General features: G+C 40.4%; 1 protein-coding gene and 2 long non-coding RNA genes across 10 annotated transcripts in view; 1 reads left to right on the forward strand and 2 right to left on the reverse strand.

Annotated features, from left to right (window-relative positions):
- Positions 1–8,810, forward strand: part of PDZD2 (PDZ domain containing 2) — a 309,850-nt gene extending 301,040 nt beyond the window's left edge. For all 8 annotated transcript variants that reach the window (XM_084882595.1, XM_084882596.1, XM_084882597.1 and 5 more), the window contains 4 exons: positions 2,439–2,540; positions 3,192–3,462; positions 4,198–4,332; positions 5,910–8,810. In XM_084882595.1, coding sequence (XP_084738721.1) covers positions 2,439–2,540; positions 3,192–3,462; positions 4,198–4,332; positions 5,910–6,076 — 675 coding nt within the window. In that variant the 3' untranslated portion in view covers positions 6,077–8,810. The remainder of the gene's footprint in view (positions 1–2,438; positions 2,541–3,191; positions 3,463–4,197; positions 4,333–5,909) is intronic.
- LOC311621995 lies at positions 610–18,248 on the reverse strand. Its single transcript, XR_014794921.1, has 3 exons — positions 16,441–18,248; positions 16,273–16,350; positions 610–2,656 (listed from the first exon to the last, which is right to left on the reverse strand). It is a non-coding gene; the product is annotated as an uncharacterized lncRNA (long non-coding RNA).
- Positions 7,951–9,886, reverse strand: LOC311621996. The gene is made up of 2 exons (XR_014794922.1): positions 8,798–9,886; positions 7,951–8,766 (listed from the first exon to the last, which is right to left on the reverse strand). It is a non-coding gene; the product is annotated as an uncharacterized lncRNA (long non-coding RNA).
- Positions 18,249–18,616: the final 368 nt, after the last annotated feature.

The raw sequence follows: 18,616 nt of genomic DNA on the forward strand, positions 1-18,616 counted from the left end.
TATCTAGAATACTTTTTGGGACTATCCACAGAGATTCGAACCCTAAGAAATGAAAATTTTATACTTAGAGAAAAAAAAGTAAGTATGGGTAATTTTCCTTGAGTGGTAATGTACCTGGGTCACTGGTATCATCTGAAATTCTAACACTAGAAGGGCTGTGACGCTGGCCTGCTGGCCTCCAATGAGGAGCCAGCCAGAGGGAGAGGAGGTGGGATGAGACCATTGACGCTTGCGGCCTCTCCTGGTTCTCCGCCCACTGGTTTGGGTCTGTGCAGCCAAGAAACACAGCGAGACATCTAGCATTTTTCACTTTCAGTAAAAAGGTCTAATCCAGGGGTCTTCAAACTACGGCCTGCGGGCCACATGCGGCCCGCAGAGGAGTCTGATCCGGCCCGCCAGGTTTTTTGGGCAGTGAGCGCAGCCGAGGTGTTACAGTAGGAATTAGTAGTTCATATAGTCCGGCCCTCCAGCTCTCTGAGGGACGGTGATCTGGCCCCCACTTTAAAAAGTTTGAGGACCCCTGGTCTAATCTATTGTCTCCTTCCTCCTTCAACTTGTAAGCAAGCATTTTGCACATGGAAACTTACTTTATGATTTCCAGTCAAGGTCTTTTAAAAAATATATTTTTATTGATTTTTTTACAGAGAGGAAGGGAGAGGGATGAATCTGACACATCGATCAGATCAGCTGCCTCCTGCACACCCCCCACTGGGGATGTGCCCGCAACCAAGGTACATGCCCCTGACTGGAATCTCGAACCTGGGACCTTTAAGTCCGCAGGCTGATGCTCTATTCACTGAGCAAAACCGGTTAGGGCAGATCATGCTTATTTTCATCAGCATGCATGTCTTCAGTTGGTTCCGGGCAAGCTTAGATGTCCTCACTCTGCCATCTTTAAACCAGAAGCTTCCTGCCTTGCTTTTTCTCAATGAGTATATGGTGTGTAGGTGCTGAAAATGGAACTATACAGAACAGATTCTTGTGACCTTCTGAAGGTGCTATGAGAAACTAGAGTAAAAAACAAGCCCTGGTCTTCTGGTTTCTAGAGAGCTAAACCTTGAGGAGCCCCTGATGGTGATTTTAGCTTTTCTGATGCAGTGCTTAGCTTCTTAGAGGCAAAACCTGGCCTGACAATCGATCAGCTTCCAGTACGCTGTGAATAATTTGAATAAATTAAAGCTTTGGAGATAATGTGTCCTGGGACACAGGAGAGTCCCATTTTCAAGTATTGTCTCTTTGCTCCAACAATACATTTAAATAGAAGCCGCACTATTTCACCACCAAACGTTACCTCTGAGCAGCTGCATGGAGCTCTTCTGCCAGGACTCGTCTCCCATTTTTGTTGAGAAAGCCATCATCATTCTCTCCAGTGAATGGTGTCTGAGCACACGTGGTCCAATTTGCCCATAACATGGAAATCCCAACCCCCAAAAAGTTCTGCGGGTCATTCTGTTGTTAGTTCATTCAAACCAAGGCTACATATGCTGCTTTAGAGAAATGTAAAATGCCTAAGATTAGGCCTTAGGACTTCTCTCATAGAACCAAACACTTTTCAAATATTGGGTTCCTTTCCCAGCACAATACAGAGGTGGTTTTCTCTTCCAACTTTTTCACTCTTGTCAAAGCAATCCTTAAAGGTTATTAGATTCTTCCTCTATTGCTGTGTTTGAGAGCACCTCAAATTGATGGATTATATATCACTTGATGGGAAACCCAGCAGATCTTTAAAACGTGAGTCATCTCTAGCGTGTGGGTGGAAGAACTGAAAATTCAGTATAATTAGCCCAGCTCATTTTTTTTATTTTAAAATCTCTCAGCAAGGTATCTTTAGATCAATGCTTGAAACACAGGGCAATCTTTTGTTACTTAACCTCAGAACACTGCTAAAAATGTCCAATACAGGAGTTGACAGCTTTCATGTACTCTAAATATTGTGACATACTTTATATACTTTTAAACATACTTTGTATTTGATGAGTACTGGTTCACTGACTGCATGTGGAATCGAGTGAACTGAGCATGGGAGGCGGAGGGCATAGAACACCTGGCCTCAGCGTGCTTTTACCTGGCTCTTGGCACTTAACGCATCTCCCTCTGCTGAAGAACTATAGACATAACTGTAGAATAAAGAATTCCCTTCATGATCAAATTTGGGAGGACACCATTTGGTGGACAGACTGGCTTCTAAAGTGTCCCATCCATGCCTTCCTTCCCGTGGTTCTGTAGCCACAGGCTGGACCCTCGAAAACCTGTAAAGGCACCGCCCGGGAGCACAGGACAGGGGAGTCGTGGCTCCTCTAGTTCACACCCTGTGACAGCTCCTGAGGAACCACTGGGCTTCGTGGGATAAACTGCAGCACTCGGGGGGTTTGTGTCCGTACTCATTTGTACCTCTTGGCACAGGGAATATACTTTTTCCTTCTGTTTCTTCTCAATAGAATAAAGAAGATGTCTGCTTCATAGTCTTGACTAAAAAAGAAGGCTCGGGTCTGGGATTCAGCGTGGCAGGAGGGACAGATGTGGAGCCAAATGCCATTGTGGTGAGTGAGGATGTGGAGCAGCTCTCGGGAAAGTCATGCTGGAGCAATTCTGAGTTCGATCAGGACAAAATTCCCCTCAGTGAGTTCACAGGTTGCTGGAGTTGGTTCACAGCCACCTGAACAAAAGGAAGAAAAGCAGTACATAATATTTCCATTGACAGATAAGCCTTTTCACACATTGCTGACTGATGGACAGGCTCAGTGACCTATTAGGTGCCAATACACATAAACACAATTATGCATAGCCCCGAATTCACCTAAATATTTTGTTTGTTCAGAAAGACATTAGAATTAACTGGCCAAACCTGCTTTTGCTTATGAAATTACTTCTTAAGAACCACCAAGTTTAAATTTTGCATGACTCAGGGCCTGGAAGATCATTAGGGAGATGCCACCTTCCCTGGACAAGGTCAGGTCCTGGTCCTCTTTGCAGTGTTACTGCCCCATGGAGTGTTAGGCACATATTAGACATGATGCTGGGCACTGACATTTGTCATTCTGCCCCTCACTGAATGTGTTTTTGATATAAAACAAGTGTTTGCATGACTTGGGAAATCTGCCATTAGAACGTTCCTTTAATGCAGGCCTGGTTACCCCTTTGCTTTTCTTGAAGTCATAAATGACTTTGGCTTTGTCCTGTCTTTGTCCCAGGTCCATAGGTTATTTTCTCAGGGGGCAGCTTTTCAGGAAGGGACTATGAACCGAGGGGATTTCCTCCTGTCAGTCAATGGTGCCTCACTGGCTGGCTTGGCCCATGGGGATGTCCTGAAGGTTCTGCACCAAGCACAGCTGCATAAAGATGTCCTCGTTGTCATCAAGAAAGGAACTGACCAGCCTAGGCCCTCCACCAGGCAGGAGCTACACACAGCCAATGGGAAGAGCTCGCTGTCCAGAGACACCATCTCCCTGGAACCTGGAATAGGTAAGACACCTCCTCACCAGCCAGCAGGATGTGAGCAGCTGGCAGCATAGACTTGGGCTGAACACCAAGGAAAACAGTGGTGATTACCTTATTAGCCGGGTCAGAGAAATTAAACATAGCGAAGTCTAGTGTTTGCAAAAGCCATGTTACAAGTAACTTATTTAAAAACCCAGTAATTAAAGCCATACTATAGAAGACTTAAAATGACCATTTGACAGCTTCTCTCAAAGTCGTAAGGAAGCCCTTTTGAATTTCCATCCTCTTAGAGTTTAAGTAGCTGGTAAGTGAAACAAGAAGCCCTTGTTCAGGGGACTGAAAAGTGAGAGAAGCTCCAGGCTGAGCTTTGTCCTCGGAACATCCGGAAAGGAGGGTGTTTAATGACAGTTGCTTCACACTGTCGTCCCAGGCTCTGCAGGAAGCCACATTAAGCACTGAGTCAGAATAGGCACTGCTTCTGCAACACAGGCTGGGTCCCACGTGGGACTTCAGCTTTCACAGAGAAATGCACCAACAGGCGGGGGGGCGGGAGGGGGAGAGGGGCCCTCTGGAGATTTCTGCTTGATCATAAAGGCACACTCCACGCTTAGAAGAACAGAGGTACAGGTACTGCAGGAACACAGCCAGGAGGGGAGACCAACCCTAATACTGGTCTCAAATGTTATCATCGGCATTTCAAGGTAAATGGGACACGACAGGAGGTAATGAGTGTCCCTGTTGTCTCCATCCTCACTGCAGGGAGAAGAGGAATTGCACAGGATGCTCTGTGCGTTGAAGTATTGAAGACCTCGGCTGGGCTGGGATTGAGCCTGGATGGAGGAAAATCGTCCATGTCTGGGGATGGGCCCCTGTTCATTAAGAGGGTGTACAAAGGTAATGTTCCAGAAAACACAATCTGCCATCCACTTCTATTTCTGTGAATGTCAGTGCCCCTTCCATTTGGAAATCACATTTTTTAAAAAAAGATCTAAATGTTTTTCATGCTTTAGTAGGGGCCCAGTGTGCGATAAAAGGAACTGTGGGCCATTGTGGTAGGCACAGGGGCAGGTCGTGCCCCCACCGGCCCCTACCACGTGCTGATGGCGCGGAGTAATTGGGGCCAGCACCAACAGCGGGTGCCAGTGCCAGGTGGGACCCAGTTACCCCTCAGGAGCCGAGGAAGGTGTCACACCCATTGATGGCGCTGAGCAATTGGGACCCGTGCTGGGCACCGCAGCAGGTGCCAGTACCAGGTGGGACCTCAGTGCACAGGAGCAAAGAATTTTCAGTAACCACCAGGCAGTTGCCCATACCGTCATGGCCAACGCCAGCCATGTTCTGCACACACCCCTTGGTGGTCAGCACCAAGTTGTTTTGGTTGTTCTACCATACAGTCTTTTTGCATATCAGCCTTTTATTACATAAGATAGGGTTAATGTGTGTTGGCTGTTGTTTTTTACATGTATTCACTCATGTCATCCACATGACAATCCTATCATAAAGGTACTATCAATATAATGCACCTAAGGTCACAGGTATAGGTACCAGGCATGTGCCCCCGACTTCTACACTGTATCTCTGACTCCATGTTCACATCAGATCAGCCAGTCAGAAGCACTTAACATCAACCAAAATCATAGTCACTTAAGACATTGTGGACAGATCACGCGAATTCTGGCTTCATATTACAGTGTTTTACAAAGATCATACTTTAAAAAGATATTAAGCTTGTAAGAACATGTAATAAGTAACTGCAAAATGCAATGGGTATTTAATTTTAAAGCATGCCTTTAATATTTATGTAAAACGTTTTTTCGTTCAATAGAAACTTACCTGGCCACTGGGTAAAGCTAGCAATAAAACTACTGGTCCGCAATGTGTTAAGATTGCAATTTTCAGACTACAACAAAGTGAAATGGGAGGGAGCAGTAGTCTCTTCATGAACTTAAACCAATAATAATTTGTGTGTATATATCTTATTTAATATAACACTGATACTGTTAGTATTATATTAAATTTAGTAATAAAACAGCACTAATATTTAATACACTAATTGTTAGCATTGTCTTATTAAAAATTAGTATTAGGTTGTACTATACTAAAGACAGTATCTTTAAAGAAAAACCATAAAATCATTTTTGTTGCTACTTCATAACTGTAATTTTGCTACTGTTAATGAATCGTAATATATCTGTTTTCTGATAGTCTTAGGCTCCACTGCCTTAAGATGTCCCAGCTAATTTGCATATTATCTCCATATATATATATATATATATATATATATATATATATATTCTTTTGAAATATCTTCTCAGCTGCTTAGATTTGAATTTTTAAAGTCAGGAGAGAGACCCATAAGATGAAACCTAAGACTGTAAACAGATTTTTCTCACTGATGGTTTTAGCTTACTTGTACTTCATTGTGAATACCATTGAAGTACCAAGCCCTCATTCTGTATTTACTCTCACAGGTGGTGCAGCTGAACAGGCTGGAACAATAGAAGCTGGGGATGAAATCCTTGCCATTAACGGGAAACCCCTGGTTGGGCTCATGCACTTCGATGCCTGGAATATTATGAAGTCTGTCCCGGAGGGACCTGTGCAGTTAGTAATTAGAAAGCATAGGAATTCTTCCTGAAATGAGTAGTGACACTCACATTTTTTATAAAAATCTCCTTTTCTCTGTTCCCTTCGTATTTCAGCAAGTCAGAAGGACGTCTTGAAACAGCAGAAAAACACTTGTCGGCAAGGACTGTAAAAATCCACCATTTTTACTAACAGATTATGCTCGACTCTGGAAGCCTTCCCTGGATCACCTAGGCCAGGAGGGTTCGTTTTGTTCTGGTACCTGTCCCCCACCTTTCGCTGTTACTAATGGGGATATAAGACGTGGCAGGGTGCCTTCTTTCATTTCAAACATTGAGTTAGACCTTCACTTCTTTTGGCCATCTCTTCCCAACATCCCAATCCGGGCAATTGGGGAGCCTACACAGGCTGAGGGGCAACACAAATGTCATGACTAAACGGACTCTAGTTTTTTATAATTTTTTAAGTAAATACCAATGCTTTAAGCACATTCAATGGACAGAACTATAGGTCTGTATGTTACCCTGAAAAGATGAGACTTTAAAATATAATAATAATAATCAATTTATGACCTAATGGTTAGGCTGAGCTCAGGAATTATCCAAAAATGAAAATGAAATACAGAAAGTGGTATATTTTAGTGAGTGTAAAGTGCAATATATGGCTGCAGAGTTCAACTCAGTGGGTTACTGATCACAGTGAAGTGTTGGTCATGGTCTAAAAGTGTCAATCATAAGGCTGTTTTACAGAAATGATAAACTGTACTAAATAGCCATGAACTTGCTGCTTAAAATGAGCAGAAAGTTCCAGCTCGGAAAGCACCTTGTATCTAGCTTGACTAAGTGCTTGAATTCAAAACTGGTCAACACAAAAGCAGGCAAAAATATCAGTCACTGGGTTTCCATTTCTATATTTTATTTACTCTAACAGTAATTTAAATTTTTAGAAATCAATTATCTTTTTAGTATCCTTCGATTTATAAACATAGGCATTATATTTACCATCCAAAAAAGAGGATCTTAAAATAATCCACTTAGGGGACTGTTTGTTTTGTCTCTCCCCCTCCCTCCCTTCCAACAAGCTTACAAAATGTACTGTTTCTAAGCATTGGATCTTATGACATATCTCTGCAGTGACTGAAACTTGCAGTGACTGAAACTTTTGCTGTTTTTGTTTCTGTTTTGCAAATTATTCCTTTTGCCAAAACCGTTTCCCTGCAGAAGACCATTGTAACTCATGCTGCTTGTGAAACTTGTCCCAGCTGCTCTCCTTTCGAAGCATGAATTTTGTAGGTGCTGTTCCTTGCTACAAAATTGGCTTTTCTCCCCTCATACTTCAAACCTTCATCAGCTTCCTTTACCAAAATGAAGGAGGAAAGTGAGTCACTTTCAAGGTAAAGGAGCAGTACTATGTAGTTACAACTCAGATCCTCGGGGGGCACACACTAGCTGACTGAGTCCAGGGAATACAGGTGACACTGTATCTGTGCACATGATGACACTAAGGTTTTATGTTGAGCTTCTTTCAAAAACTATAGCTTGAGTCTATAGCTTAGAACAACACAGGTCATCATACCCCCGGGATCATGGAAGTACTTGAGCTGTCACTTTGTGCATCATTTTCCTGAGTGATTAATCCCAGTAAACCTCTCTGGAGTTGCCCTGAGAGGTCTCAGATGGAAGTGAGATATCTGATTGGTGTGAGCCCAGATTTCTCACCTTTTAAAAGGTTCTATAAAATAAAACATAGTACAGGAATTAGCTAGAAAGACCTGATTAATTTAGCTTCTACTTTCACTACAATTCCAGGTAAGATACTATAGAAAGTCAGTACAAGGTGCATGCTAGATTGTTTTTAAGTCTCTGGGGTCAGTTTTGTGGTTTCTGTTTTCTTGACATGCAACTATTTGAAATCAACACTGAAAACTGTTTTTTGCCTCTACTCTTCCAGCTGTGCCTCTTAAGAAACACAGTCCTCTGTGAGCAGGCAGGAATTTCTAGAGCAATGGGATGGTCTCCTCCTGAGAGTCCCTGATCCTCACTCAAATCTGAGGAGTGCAAGGGTAGACACCTCTGGCTCATTAAAATATGTTAAAGTCATCAGCCATTTCTACTAGATGTTGCCAGAATGGTTCCCTGGCTAACGGTTGGACAATAAGGGAGGAAGCAAAAACTGTTTTTGACCCTAAGATAGATATTTATCTTCAGTGTTCAGGCATGACTAGTATTTCTAATTAGTCTAATAAATTCCCATACTTCCTGAAGTGAACACTAATGGTATTATCCTACTAAGACTTTCATTGTTTGTTTTGGTTTTTTAACTGGTCATTCACAATAAGCTATAAGGCTAAGTATGTAACATGTAAGTCATAGTTGCAAGGACCGTGAAGGTTGAGTTTCACTTATGTTCTACCAGACACATCTCATTTGACTTTATGGTTGACTTAATTGGCACCACACCTGTTGTTTGATATAATTATTTATGTAAAATAAAATGCCTTATATTATTAAAGATTAAGTGCAATATGAAATAGCCTGTACATTTTTAAATGTCGCCAAGTTATGTAAACCCACATCTCTGTAAACAACTTTTTTAAAGTAATTTTAAAAAAATAAACACTCTGCTTATTACTTGTTTTTCTAGTTCTGCAACTACAGAATAACCTTTTATCAAGATAGTAAATGTTTATTGTTACCCAAATGGGTGAAAGGTACAAAGGCAACAGAACTCAAGTCAACCACTCTTTCCTACAACCACACTCGGAATCTCACACAATCCATACAACCACACTCGGAATCTCACACAATCCAAACTGTTCTACCTCTGAAATTTTAAATCAAACATCCACACTTTCACCTCTTGACCTTCCAGATTGCACTACCCTTCTTCCCCCTACTGCCTCTTGAAGAATTTCAACAAGCCCTATCACTTTTTCTTCCCATCAGAGCCGGGTCTTCATTCTCATATCTACTCAGACTACACCCCATGGTGAGCACAACAATCCCCAGCCAGCCCACAGGCTCAGCTCCCTTGCCCCAACGAAATCCTGGATCCTTCCAACGAGCCCACTTCTTGGTTCTTACATACCATTTCCTAGAGAAAATACCACAATCACTCAAAATAATGCTGCTATAAACTCAAGATTTCCAAGCTCAACTGGACTCTTATTGCTACCGGCAGAAGTTTCCTTGTCAGTTTTTTCTCTCATTCTTCACAATGACCAAGTTCTTTTTCTCAAAACCCTGACCCATTATTATACCCGTTTAAGTCAGGAATATACTCAGAAAAGATGTTCACTAAGTTGAACAACAATGCTACATTTTTAAAAGAGCTATAAATAGTGGAAAGAAACAAAAGTATCAATTTGTACATGTAAACTCAAACACATCAATGTAAAAATGATTAAAATATTATAATTTAGTAAGGTGGCTATCAAAAAGTATTCACCAAAACAAGAGCTTACCTAAATAATAACCAACAGAACGTATGGAAAAATATATTTAACCTTAGTTAGCCAGGACTGGCAAACCTAAACACAAACATTCTATTAAGAGTCATTTAAAAAGGTTTTAAACTCGAACAAATGGGAGATACAGCTTATTCGTGAATAGAATAACTCAATACTACTAGTATAAAGATTTCAATTCTCCCCAGATTAGTCTATAAATATAATGTAATTCCAACCATACCTCAGAAGAATTTTTTAACCTGACAAAATTATTCTAAATTCCATTTGGTAGGATAAACATGTAAAATAGCCGGAATAATTTTGAAAGCATTGTAGGAGGGAGATAGCACTATTACAGCATTATCAGAAACAACTATAATTAAAATAGTGCTCTTCTTCCATGCAAACCACCAGAAAAAGAGCCAAATACATATATATACACATACATATATACATACATATATATATACACATACATATATATATATATATATATATATATATATATATATATATATATATTAGTATTTCTAAATTAAAAGAAAATTCAAAGGTAACATTCTAAATTGATGGCAAAAACGTAAGATTATTCAATAGCTTGTTTTGGAGAAATTAACTAGTATTTGGGGGTAGGTGGGTGTGAAAGCTGGATCATTACAACCAAATATATCCCTGACAACCAAATAAAATTGCAGAGTAGTCACAGATTTAAAAGCAAGAAAGGAAAACAAATCTAACCAGCCAAATACATTGCTTTAATTATAAAGTGAGTATGATCAATTAAGAAGCTATAAAGCCACAGACTCATTTTTTAACAAACTTTTAGGCACTATTCCAGCAGATTTAGGCAAGATAGCAGTACAATGACCTAGTTTTTTAATCTCCATCCCACCCATTCCCTACTAACACCACACACATACACGGAGAGCAACTAGTATTGGAAAACTTCAGTAAACATCTGTAACAGAACTCATTGTGAAAGTACCCCCAAGGTCACAAAATATCAAAGTGGGTGGGAACAAATTATCAAAAAGACAAATTTGGTATCAGATCTGTGCAAGGCCAAGTAGAAGGAAGCCAACAGGGCATCTAGAGCCCTGAGACACCCCAACTCCCCATCCCATAATCAACAGGAATCCCGAGGAGCAACTGGGCAGCAGCTGAAACTGGGATTTTTCAACTAGTGAAAAAATATGAGCAAGTGTGTGAGATCCCTGATGAAGGTAAAGAGGGCTGATGCATGTTATGCACACTCAAAATCAACCTGCCAGTTCCTCAGACTAAGGAGAAACTATAGGAACAGAATCCAAATTGAGCAGGACAAGAACAGAGGTCCAGATGAACAAGGCCCAGCCAGATAAGGGGGGCAGAGTCAGATCTCAGAAAGTAAACTGCCATATTTTTTTACATTAGACCAGAAGAGAGAGGTCAGAGAATAAGTACAGTTAGAAAAACTACCCTGACCCACTTGTCCTTTCTAACAGAACAGGAAAGGTAATTTCATATACAAATGGGCAACAGAAGATAATCTAGGTCAAATCCCACACAAAGAAAAAAAGAATAAGGAGCAAATACACCCCTATGACAATGAAACACATCAGAGACATGCTAGGAGACAAAAGAAAACTATAATAATAGTTCAACATGAATTAAAATACATCAAGAAAATGACTGAAAAATATGAATAATATAAACAAAAATTAGAAAATGTCTTAAAATTGGGCATTAAAATTCAAGGGAAAAACTTAGAAAAGATTAAATTAAAAAGATTATTCACAGTGACTAACACAATAATTTCTGAAATATAGTGGCAACCATACTTTGGTAAAAACTGCTGTTTGACTTTTAACCCTTCTAGTTTGGCTCTTGCACCTGATTAAACATTGGGGGGGTTGGGGGGGAGAAACTATTTACCTTAGCTTTCAGGCGGAGACTTGGAGGCTAAGGCAATTTTCCCTTGCCTGGGACCAGGACCACAGGAGATTAATTCCCACTAACTCAGTAACCTTCAGAGATAGAAACTGTAGATAATCTCTGAACTCTGCTTCTGTGTTATTGGCTATCGCAAGATAGGGCCACATTCCAATGTCCAGCAGGATGTGACTAGCAAAAACCCTGCAGGCTGACCCCAGTCTTTAGAATGTAGTCTTTAGGATTTAAAATTTAGAACAAAGGAAAATTCCTGTGGTTTGAACCTTTAAAAGGGGCTGCCTACCCCTGAAACGGTGCAGTCGTGTGGAGACCAGCTGCCTGTGGTGCTCTCGCATCTGTCCTGGGCAGATATTTCAATACATCTTTGCCTGCTTTTTTAAATTAATCATCAGCCTCCGGTGGTCTTATTTTGAACCCAGGATTTGACCCCACAACAATTTCTTAAAATCAAAAGGGTGAAATGTTTAAAGATCAGTGATAAAAGAAACCAAGCAAAACTGACAAGTAACAAAGATATACAATAGCAGTCCCCAAAGAAGAACACCTAAACAAGGGAACAGAACAAACACTTAAAGCTTCAATTTTCCTGAAATTGAGGATAAAAAGACTTGACATTGACACTACATACTGAAAGAACATACCATGCGCCGAAACCGGTTTGGTTCAGTGGTAGAGCGTCGGTCTGCGGACTGAAAGGTCCCGGGTTCGATTCCAGTCAAGGGCATGTACCTTGGTTGCGGGCACATCCCCCGTAGGGGGTGTGCAAGAGGCAGCTGGTCGATGTTTCTCTCTCGTCGACGTTTCTATCTCCCTATCTCTCTCCCTTCCTCTCTGTAAAAAAATCAATAAAACACACCATGCTATTCCAGGATAACCCAGACCAGACACACTGTAGTAGCACTGGGGGGAAATTGGGGGAGAAATCCCGTGGGCTTCAAGCAAAAAGAATAGGCATTTATGGGGAAAAGAAAATCATATTTGAATCAGACTGTTGACAGCATGCCTTATGCCAAAAAAATATGATACTTTAAGAAAAAGACTGTGACCCAAGAATTTTATCCAAACTGACTTTCAAATAAAGGCTGCAGATACACTGTCGTTATCATACAAAAACGCATGGAGTGTTTGCTCACAAGCCCTTTCTGAAGAAACTAACAAATGAGCAAAGTTGGAAGTTGCCCATTGCCTTCACCAGCAGAAAGAGGTGGACAAGGAGTCCAGAAGGCTCAACCTTGAGGCTCTGGCAAGGGTCAGAGCCAGGCACCCACTGTCTAGTTGAGACAAAGGGAGCTGAAGCAACTTCCACCTTAAGTCTTCTGTCAATCCTTGCTGATGGCCTGCCATCCAGCTGTTAGTGGAAATTACCTAAGGGCTATAGGTGGATCCCAAATCTGAATAAAAGGGATCACAAGGCCAGAGCAAAGCGGAGTCCTTCCTCTTGGCCCCCAATATTCCCAAGTTTATATTTTCTTGTCTGGTCTCTTTCATTTGTGTGCAGCCTCCTTTAGAACCTGAACCCCGAACCACGTGAGACGTGGGGGGAGGGGGGGTGGAGTGGGGGAGGAGAACGACACTTGCAGAGCAAGACAACCAAAATGACTGGAGTGTTCCCCAAACTTTTGACATATGTGTACCCCTTCTATAATTTTCATAACGCTGAGAACGTAGAATTAGGCGCAGCTAAGCACGGTGCATTGCATATCCCCACCAAACTCCAGTGCAACACGTACCCCCACCAAACTCTTCCCGTACCCCTGGGGGTACGCGTATGGGAAACGTACTGATATAGAAATGATGGTGAGCATTGAGTATGTGTTTATTTAAAGAGTTAAGATTAAGGTAAGTTAAAGGGAGAAACTCTGTTGTAAAAACAGTGTTCTTATAATGCAATACAACATAATTACAAAAAGTGGCAGCACTGAATTATACACTAAACAATGGTTGAAATGGTAAATTTTATGTATATTGTACCACAATAAAAAAAAGGTGAGGAGCCCTAGCCAGTTTGGCTCAGTGCTGAACTTGGCCTTTGGACTGAAGGGTCCCAGGTTCGATTCAGGTCAAGGGCACATATCTTGGTTGCATGCTTAACTGCTGACCCTAGTTGGGGCACATGTGGGAGGCAACCAATCAATGTCTCTCTCATATCAATCGTTTTCTCTCTCGGTCTCTCCTCCTCCCTTCCATTCTCTCTAAAAAAAACACAATGGATGCCTGATTGGTGTGGCTTAGTAGATGAGCACTGACCTATAATCCAGGAGGTCACAGTTTAATTCCCAATCAGGGCACATGCCCAGGTTGCAGGCTTGATGCCCAGGGGGCTTGCAGGAGGCAGCCAATTGATGATTCTCATCACTGATGTTTCTCTCTCTTCCTCTCCCTTCCTCTTTGAAATAAAATTATATTAAAAGGGGGTGGGGGAATACCTCTTAAGTTTACATTGATACTTTCTTTTCTTTTTTTCAATTTTTTTTATTGATTTAGAGAGGAAGGGAGAGGGAGAGAGACAGAAATTACCAATGACGAGATAATCATTGATTGGCTGTCTCCTGCACATCCCCTATTAGAGATCAAGCCCGCAACCTGGGCATGTACCCTTGACTGGAATCAAACTGGCACCACTCAGTCCACAGGCTGATGCTCTACCTACTGAGCAAGACAAGCTAAGGCTACATTAATACTTTCTATTCAAATTTAGAACTACAAGATTTTTCTGTCTTCTATCTTAAAGCTGTATCTTCATTTTTCCATATAGAGAATCCTGGTTCTCATAAAGAAAACTGATGGAAAAAAAAAAAAAAACAATGTTTATTTCCATAAAGTCATAATACTAAAAAAACCAAATCAGTAACCTTTGGAAACCACTGGGGAATCAACTTGATTTTGAAAATTGGTAAATAAAATGTAGAATGTATCCTACCTTTCCTCTACAAACTACTAAAAGGTAATAAAGGTAAAGTGAAGTTTCTCTTTATAGAAAAACTTCAGCTCATGAAGAAATTATAAGAATTAAAACATCACTAGTTAGCAACCCCAGTAAACACAGGACCTAGTAAGGACTGAACAGAAAGGCTGCTAACATCATAAAAGTAGAAATATTATACATTTCCTGATAAAACACACATCACCGATGAAACTGTGTTGCCTAACAAACAAACCTGAATTTGACAAAGCCTCTAGGTCTAATTATCAATTCTGGGAAGTAGAAAAGTCAGAGAGATACATTAGATTACTTGTAGATGCAATCAGGAAAATCCAGACTTTGGGAAACTCTCAGGACAGTGATCCAATTTCATCAATGAATACTTTACAAGGGAAAAAAACAAGATGACATGGGAGGGGAGGAGTAAGGGGGCGAAGATGAGGGGTGGGACCTATAAATTAGGATAAATTCAAAATTACTTACCAAGTGAAAAACGAAACTAAACAGAACAAAATTATTAGAGATGCACACTGGCTGGGACCAGATTATAACTGGAAGGAAGTCTTGAGCAGTTTCTGGATAAGTTGACAAGTTCTAGCTTCTGAGCTGAGTGATGGCGGAAAACATATTTGCCTTAAAATAATTCATTAGCCTACAATTTGTTTATGTGATCTTCAATTGTATTTTAATCATAAAAACTATGAATGCTTATATGCATATGTATTCATAAGTTATACATATGTTTATGTGATTTAAAAAAATAAATATTTTATTGATTTTTCACAGAGAGGAAGGGAAAGGGATAGAGAGCTAGAAACATCAATAAGAGAGATACATCGACCAGCTTACCTCATGCACAACCCCCATCGGGGATGTGCCCGCAACCAATGTACATGTCCTTGACCAGAATCAAACCTGGGACCTTTCAGTCCGCAGACCAACGCTCTATCCACTGAGCCAAACCGGTTACAGCTGTTTATGAGATTTTTATACTTGTTGTATTTAATCATACCTCCCCAAAACTTTATAGTATATACATATCCTAAACCCGAATACTAAGCAGATGTCATTAGCAGGATAATTAAGGTCTCCACAGATTCCATGCTGAACAGTGCACCTTACACTTTACTGAATGTTTTAAAAAAAACACACTTAAACACCAATTCCAAAGGCTGGAGAAACAAACAGTACCACAGACACAGGGTTAATAGCCATAATTTAGTAAAAGTCCTGATGAATCAATACTTAAAAAGATGCCCATTAGAACAATGGATAAAGAACACAAACAGGTTAAGTCAGAGAGAAAAATACAAACTATCTTTAAAAGTTTTATAAATAAAGACAGTAAATAACCAACACCCCAATAACTAAAACAAGTTGACAATTCTCCATTAACTTGGCCAGGATGTAGGGAAATCAGCATTCATATTACTGGTGCACGTGTATGTTAACATCAATCTTACAAATCAATTTTGCTTTACCTTTTATATTTTTCAGACATGCAGTTCAAGTAAACTCATTTCTATTAATTCCTCCTACAGAAGTCAGACAAATATAAAGACATATGTACATTAAAATACTGTTGGCAATAATGAAAAACATGAGATTAATCCAAATGTCCATTAATGGAGATTTATCTAAGTTATAAAATGAAGCCAAAAATGATTAAAAAGAATGATGTGTGTTTATTCTAAAAGCTCTCCACAATATAAGAAAAATAAATTGCACAACAGTATATGATGATGCTACTGGAAAAATTGCACAACAATGGTCTATCAGAAGTAAACACCCATGTAATTCTAGTATTGGGCTGAGAAAGTATACATATCAACATTTAACCATGTTACCATCCACACCCCTTCAAAGGATAGCCTGCAAGTTTATGAATATTAATACTACCTTACTGGTACTATTAAAGAATATATGACATTTGTGCAGAACTTACAAGAGCCAGGCATATCATTCTGGAACCTGATGGGCTGTGATGAATTGGAATTTACCTTAGACTGTCAGTCATCTTGACCTGAAAGAAAGTGAAATGGAACGTTATCTGACAATATATAATAACTGCATACAAGATGGAGAGTTACATTGAATTTCATAAAATAAATACCTCACAGACTTGTGACTGGTGGTTTCCATGCTCCTGGGGCAAAAGTAGTCATGCAGGGATGTCATTACTTATTGGCCCAACCGTCAAGACACCAGCCTCTCTCTTTCCTTTGGGTGATGACCAAATTCAAAGGTTTGTTATACTGGAAAAGAATATTATACCCATCTATTCACAAACAATGGGAAGAACTGAGTGATGGAATGTGTTGAGACCACTGGGCAATCCTGCTTCAGGCAATCCAAGGACTTTCTTGGCCATTTCACACCTGGCAATGCTTTTTTTCTCTTAAGAACATATAGAATTATTCAACTTTTTCATCCCCCCAAAAATAGTGTTATACCAAGATATAGTAATAAAGCAGAGATGTCCCTTTATCATTGTAGTTTGCATAAGTGGGAGAACTTTGTGCATGCATGCTATTGTTTTTTGTCTGTTAGAAAAAAAGAAGCCCTCGCCGAAACCAGTTTCGCTCAGTTGATAGAGCGCCAGCCTGCAGACTGAAAGGTCCCAGGTTCGATTCCGGTCAAGGGCATGTACCTTGGTTGCGGGCACATCCCCAGTAGGGGGTGTGCAAGAGACAGCTGATAGATGATTCTCTCTCATCAATGTTTCTAACTCTCTATCCCTCTCTCTTCCTCTCTGTAAAAAAATCAATAAAATATATTTTTTAAAAAAGAAAAAGAAAAAAGAAGCCCTCTCCTAGTGCCCAAATAAGAAAGGATAAACTATAGTGGAATGCTATTACTATCATTCAGTCATTTGAGGACTTAAAGCTCAAATACTTACCAGATAATGTAAGATTGGGAATATCATCCTCTCTAGGCCTGTTCTTCAATAAATGAAGATAGTTCTTAGGGTTTGGGGAGGTCAAAACGAGATAGAAAATATTTAGTAGGCACAAAACGTACATTCAGTAAGCTTCCTTTCTCCCTTTGGTTAGAACATTTTTCCAGATCTGATTATTTTAAGGAATACATCTCAATTCAACAATATATGAAATTAAAAACAGAACAAAACACAGCAACTAATTCTTTGCACATTAGATCTTTCTACACGTTTTCTATTAAAATTCACTGCCTGATTTTTGGATCTGAAGGCTTTTTAAAAAGTGGCATAAGTACTGCTTCTACCACACTGAGTAATTATTCCCATGGAGCCACACCATTGGTGCTGTACAGAGGACTGTGAGCAGCAGCATTTTACAGGAGAAAGGAGTTGTAGATATCAGCTTGCCCTCCAGGTAGTACTATGTTTTCTCTCTAAATACAGAAGTAGGTGCTGAAGTTGGGGCCACACACAGATAGAGCTGGTATGTACTCTGCTGGGAGGACACATTGGCAGAAGTTCAGGCAGGCCTTTCCCTTGCCTGAGATGGGGTTTATTTTAATGGACAGAAAATCTGTCTTTTCTCATCTCTTAAAATAAGGACTGGAAACTACTGCCCATGGCCAGCTGTCAGTTTCTGTAACTAAGAATTTATTAGAACACAGCCCGGCCCATTTATTTACATTATCTACGGCAACCTTCACTCAGCAGAATTGGGTAGTTGCAATAGCCACCATATGTAGTCTAAAGCCTAAAATATTTACTGTCTGACCTTGGAGTAAAACACCTACTACTCCAGCTGGGTGGTTCAGTTGGTTGGAATGTTATTTTCTACATCAAAAAGGCTGCAGGTTTGATTCCTGGTCAGAGCACACCTAGGTTGTTGGTACAATCCCCAGTTGGGATGTATAGGAGGCAACTAATTGATGTTTCTCTCTCTCTCTCTCTCTCTCTCTCTCTCTCTCTCTCTCTCTCTCTCTCTCTCTCTCTCCCTCCCTCCCTCCCTCCCTCCCTCCCTCCCTCCCTCCCTCCCTTCCTATTTCTCCCTTCCTCTCTCTAAAATGAATAAAAACATATCCTCAGGTGAGAATTAGAGGGGAAAAAAATGGCTCACCAACCACTGCATTAAAATATTACCACATACTGCCCTAATCGAATCCCAGGTTCGATTCCAGTCAAGGGCATGTACCTTGGTTGCGGGCACATCCCCAGGGGTGTGTGTGTATGTGTGTGTGTGTGTGTGTGCAAGAGGCTGCTGACTGATGTTTCTCTCTCATCGATGTTTCTGATTCTCTCCCTTCCTCTCTGTAAAAAGCAATGATACACATTTTAAAAATAAAATAAAATACTA

This window comes from Pipistrellus hanaki (genome assembly GCF_964339955.1).
Source record: "Pipistrellus hanaki genome assembly, chromosome: 4".
NCBI classification, from domain to species: Eukaryota; Metazoa; Chordata; class Mammalia; order Chiroptera; family Vespertilionidae; genus Pipistrellus; species Pipistrellus hanaki.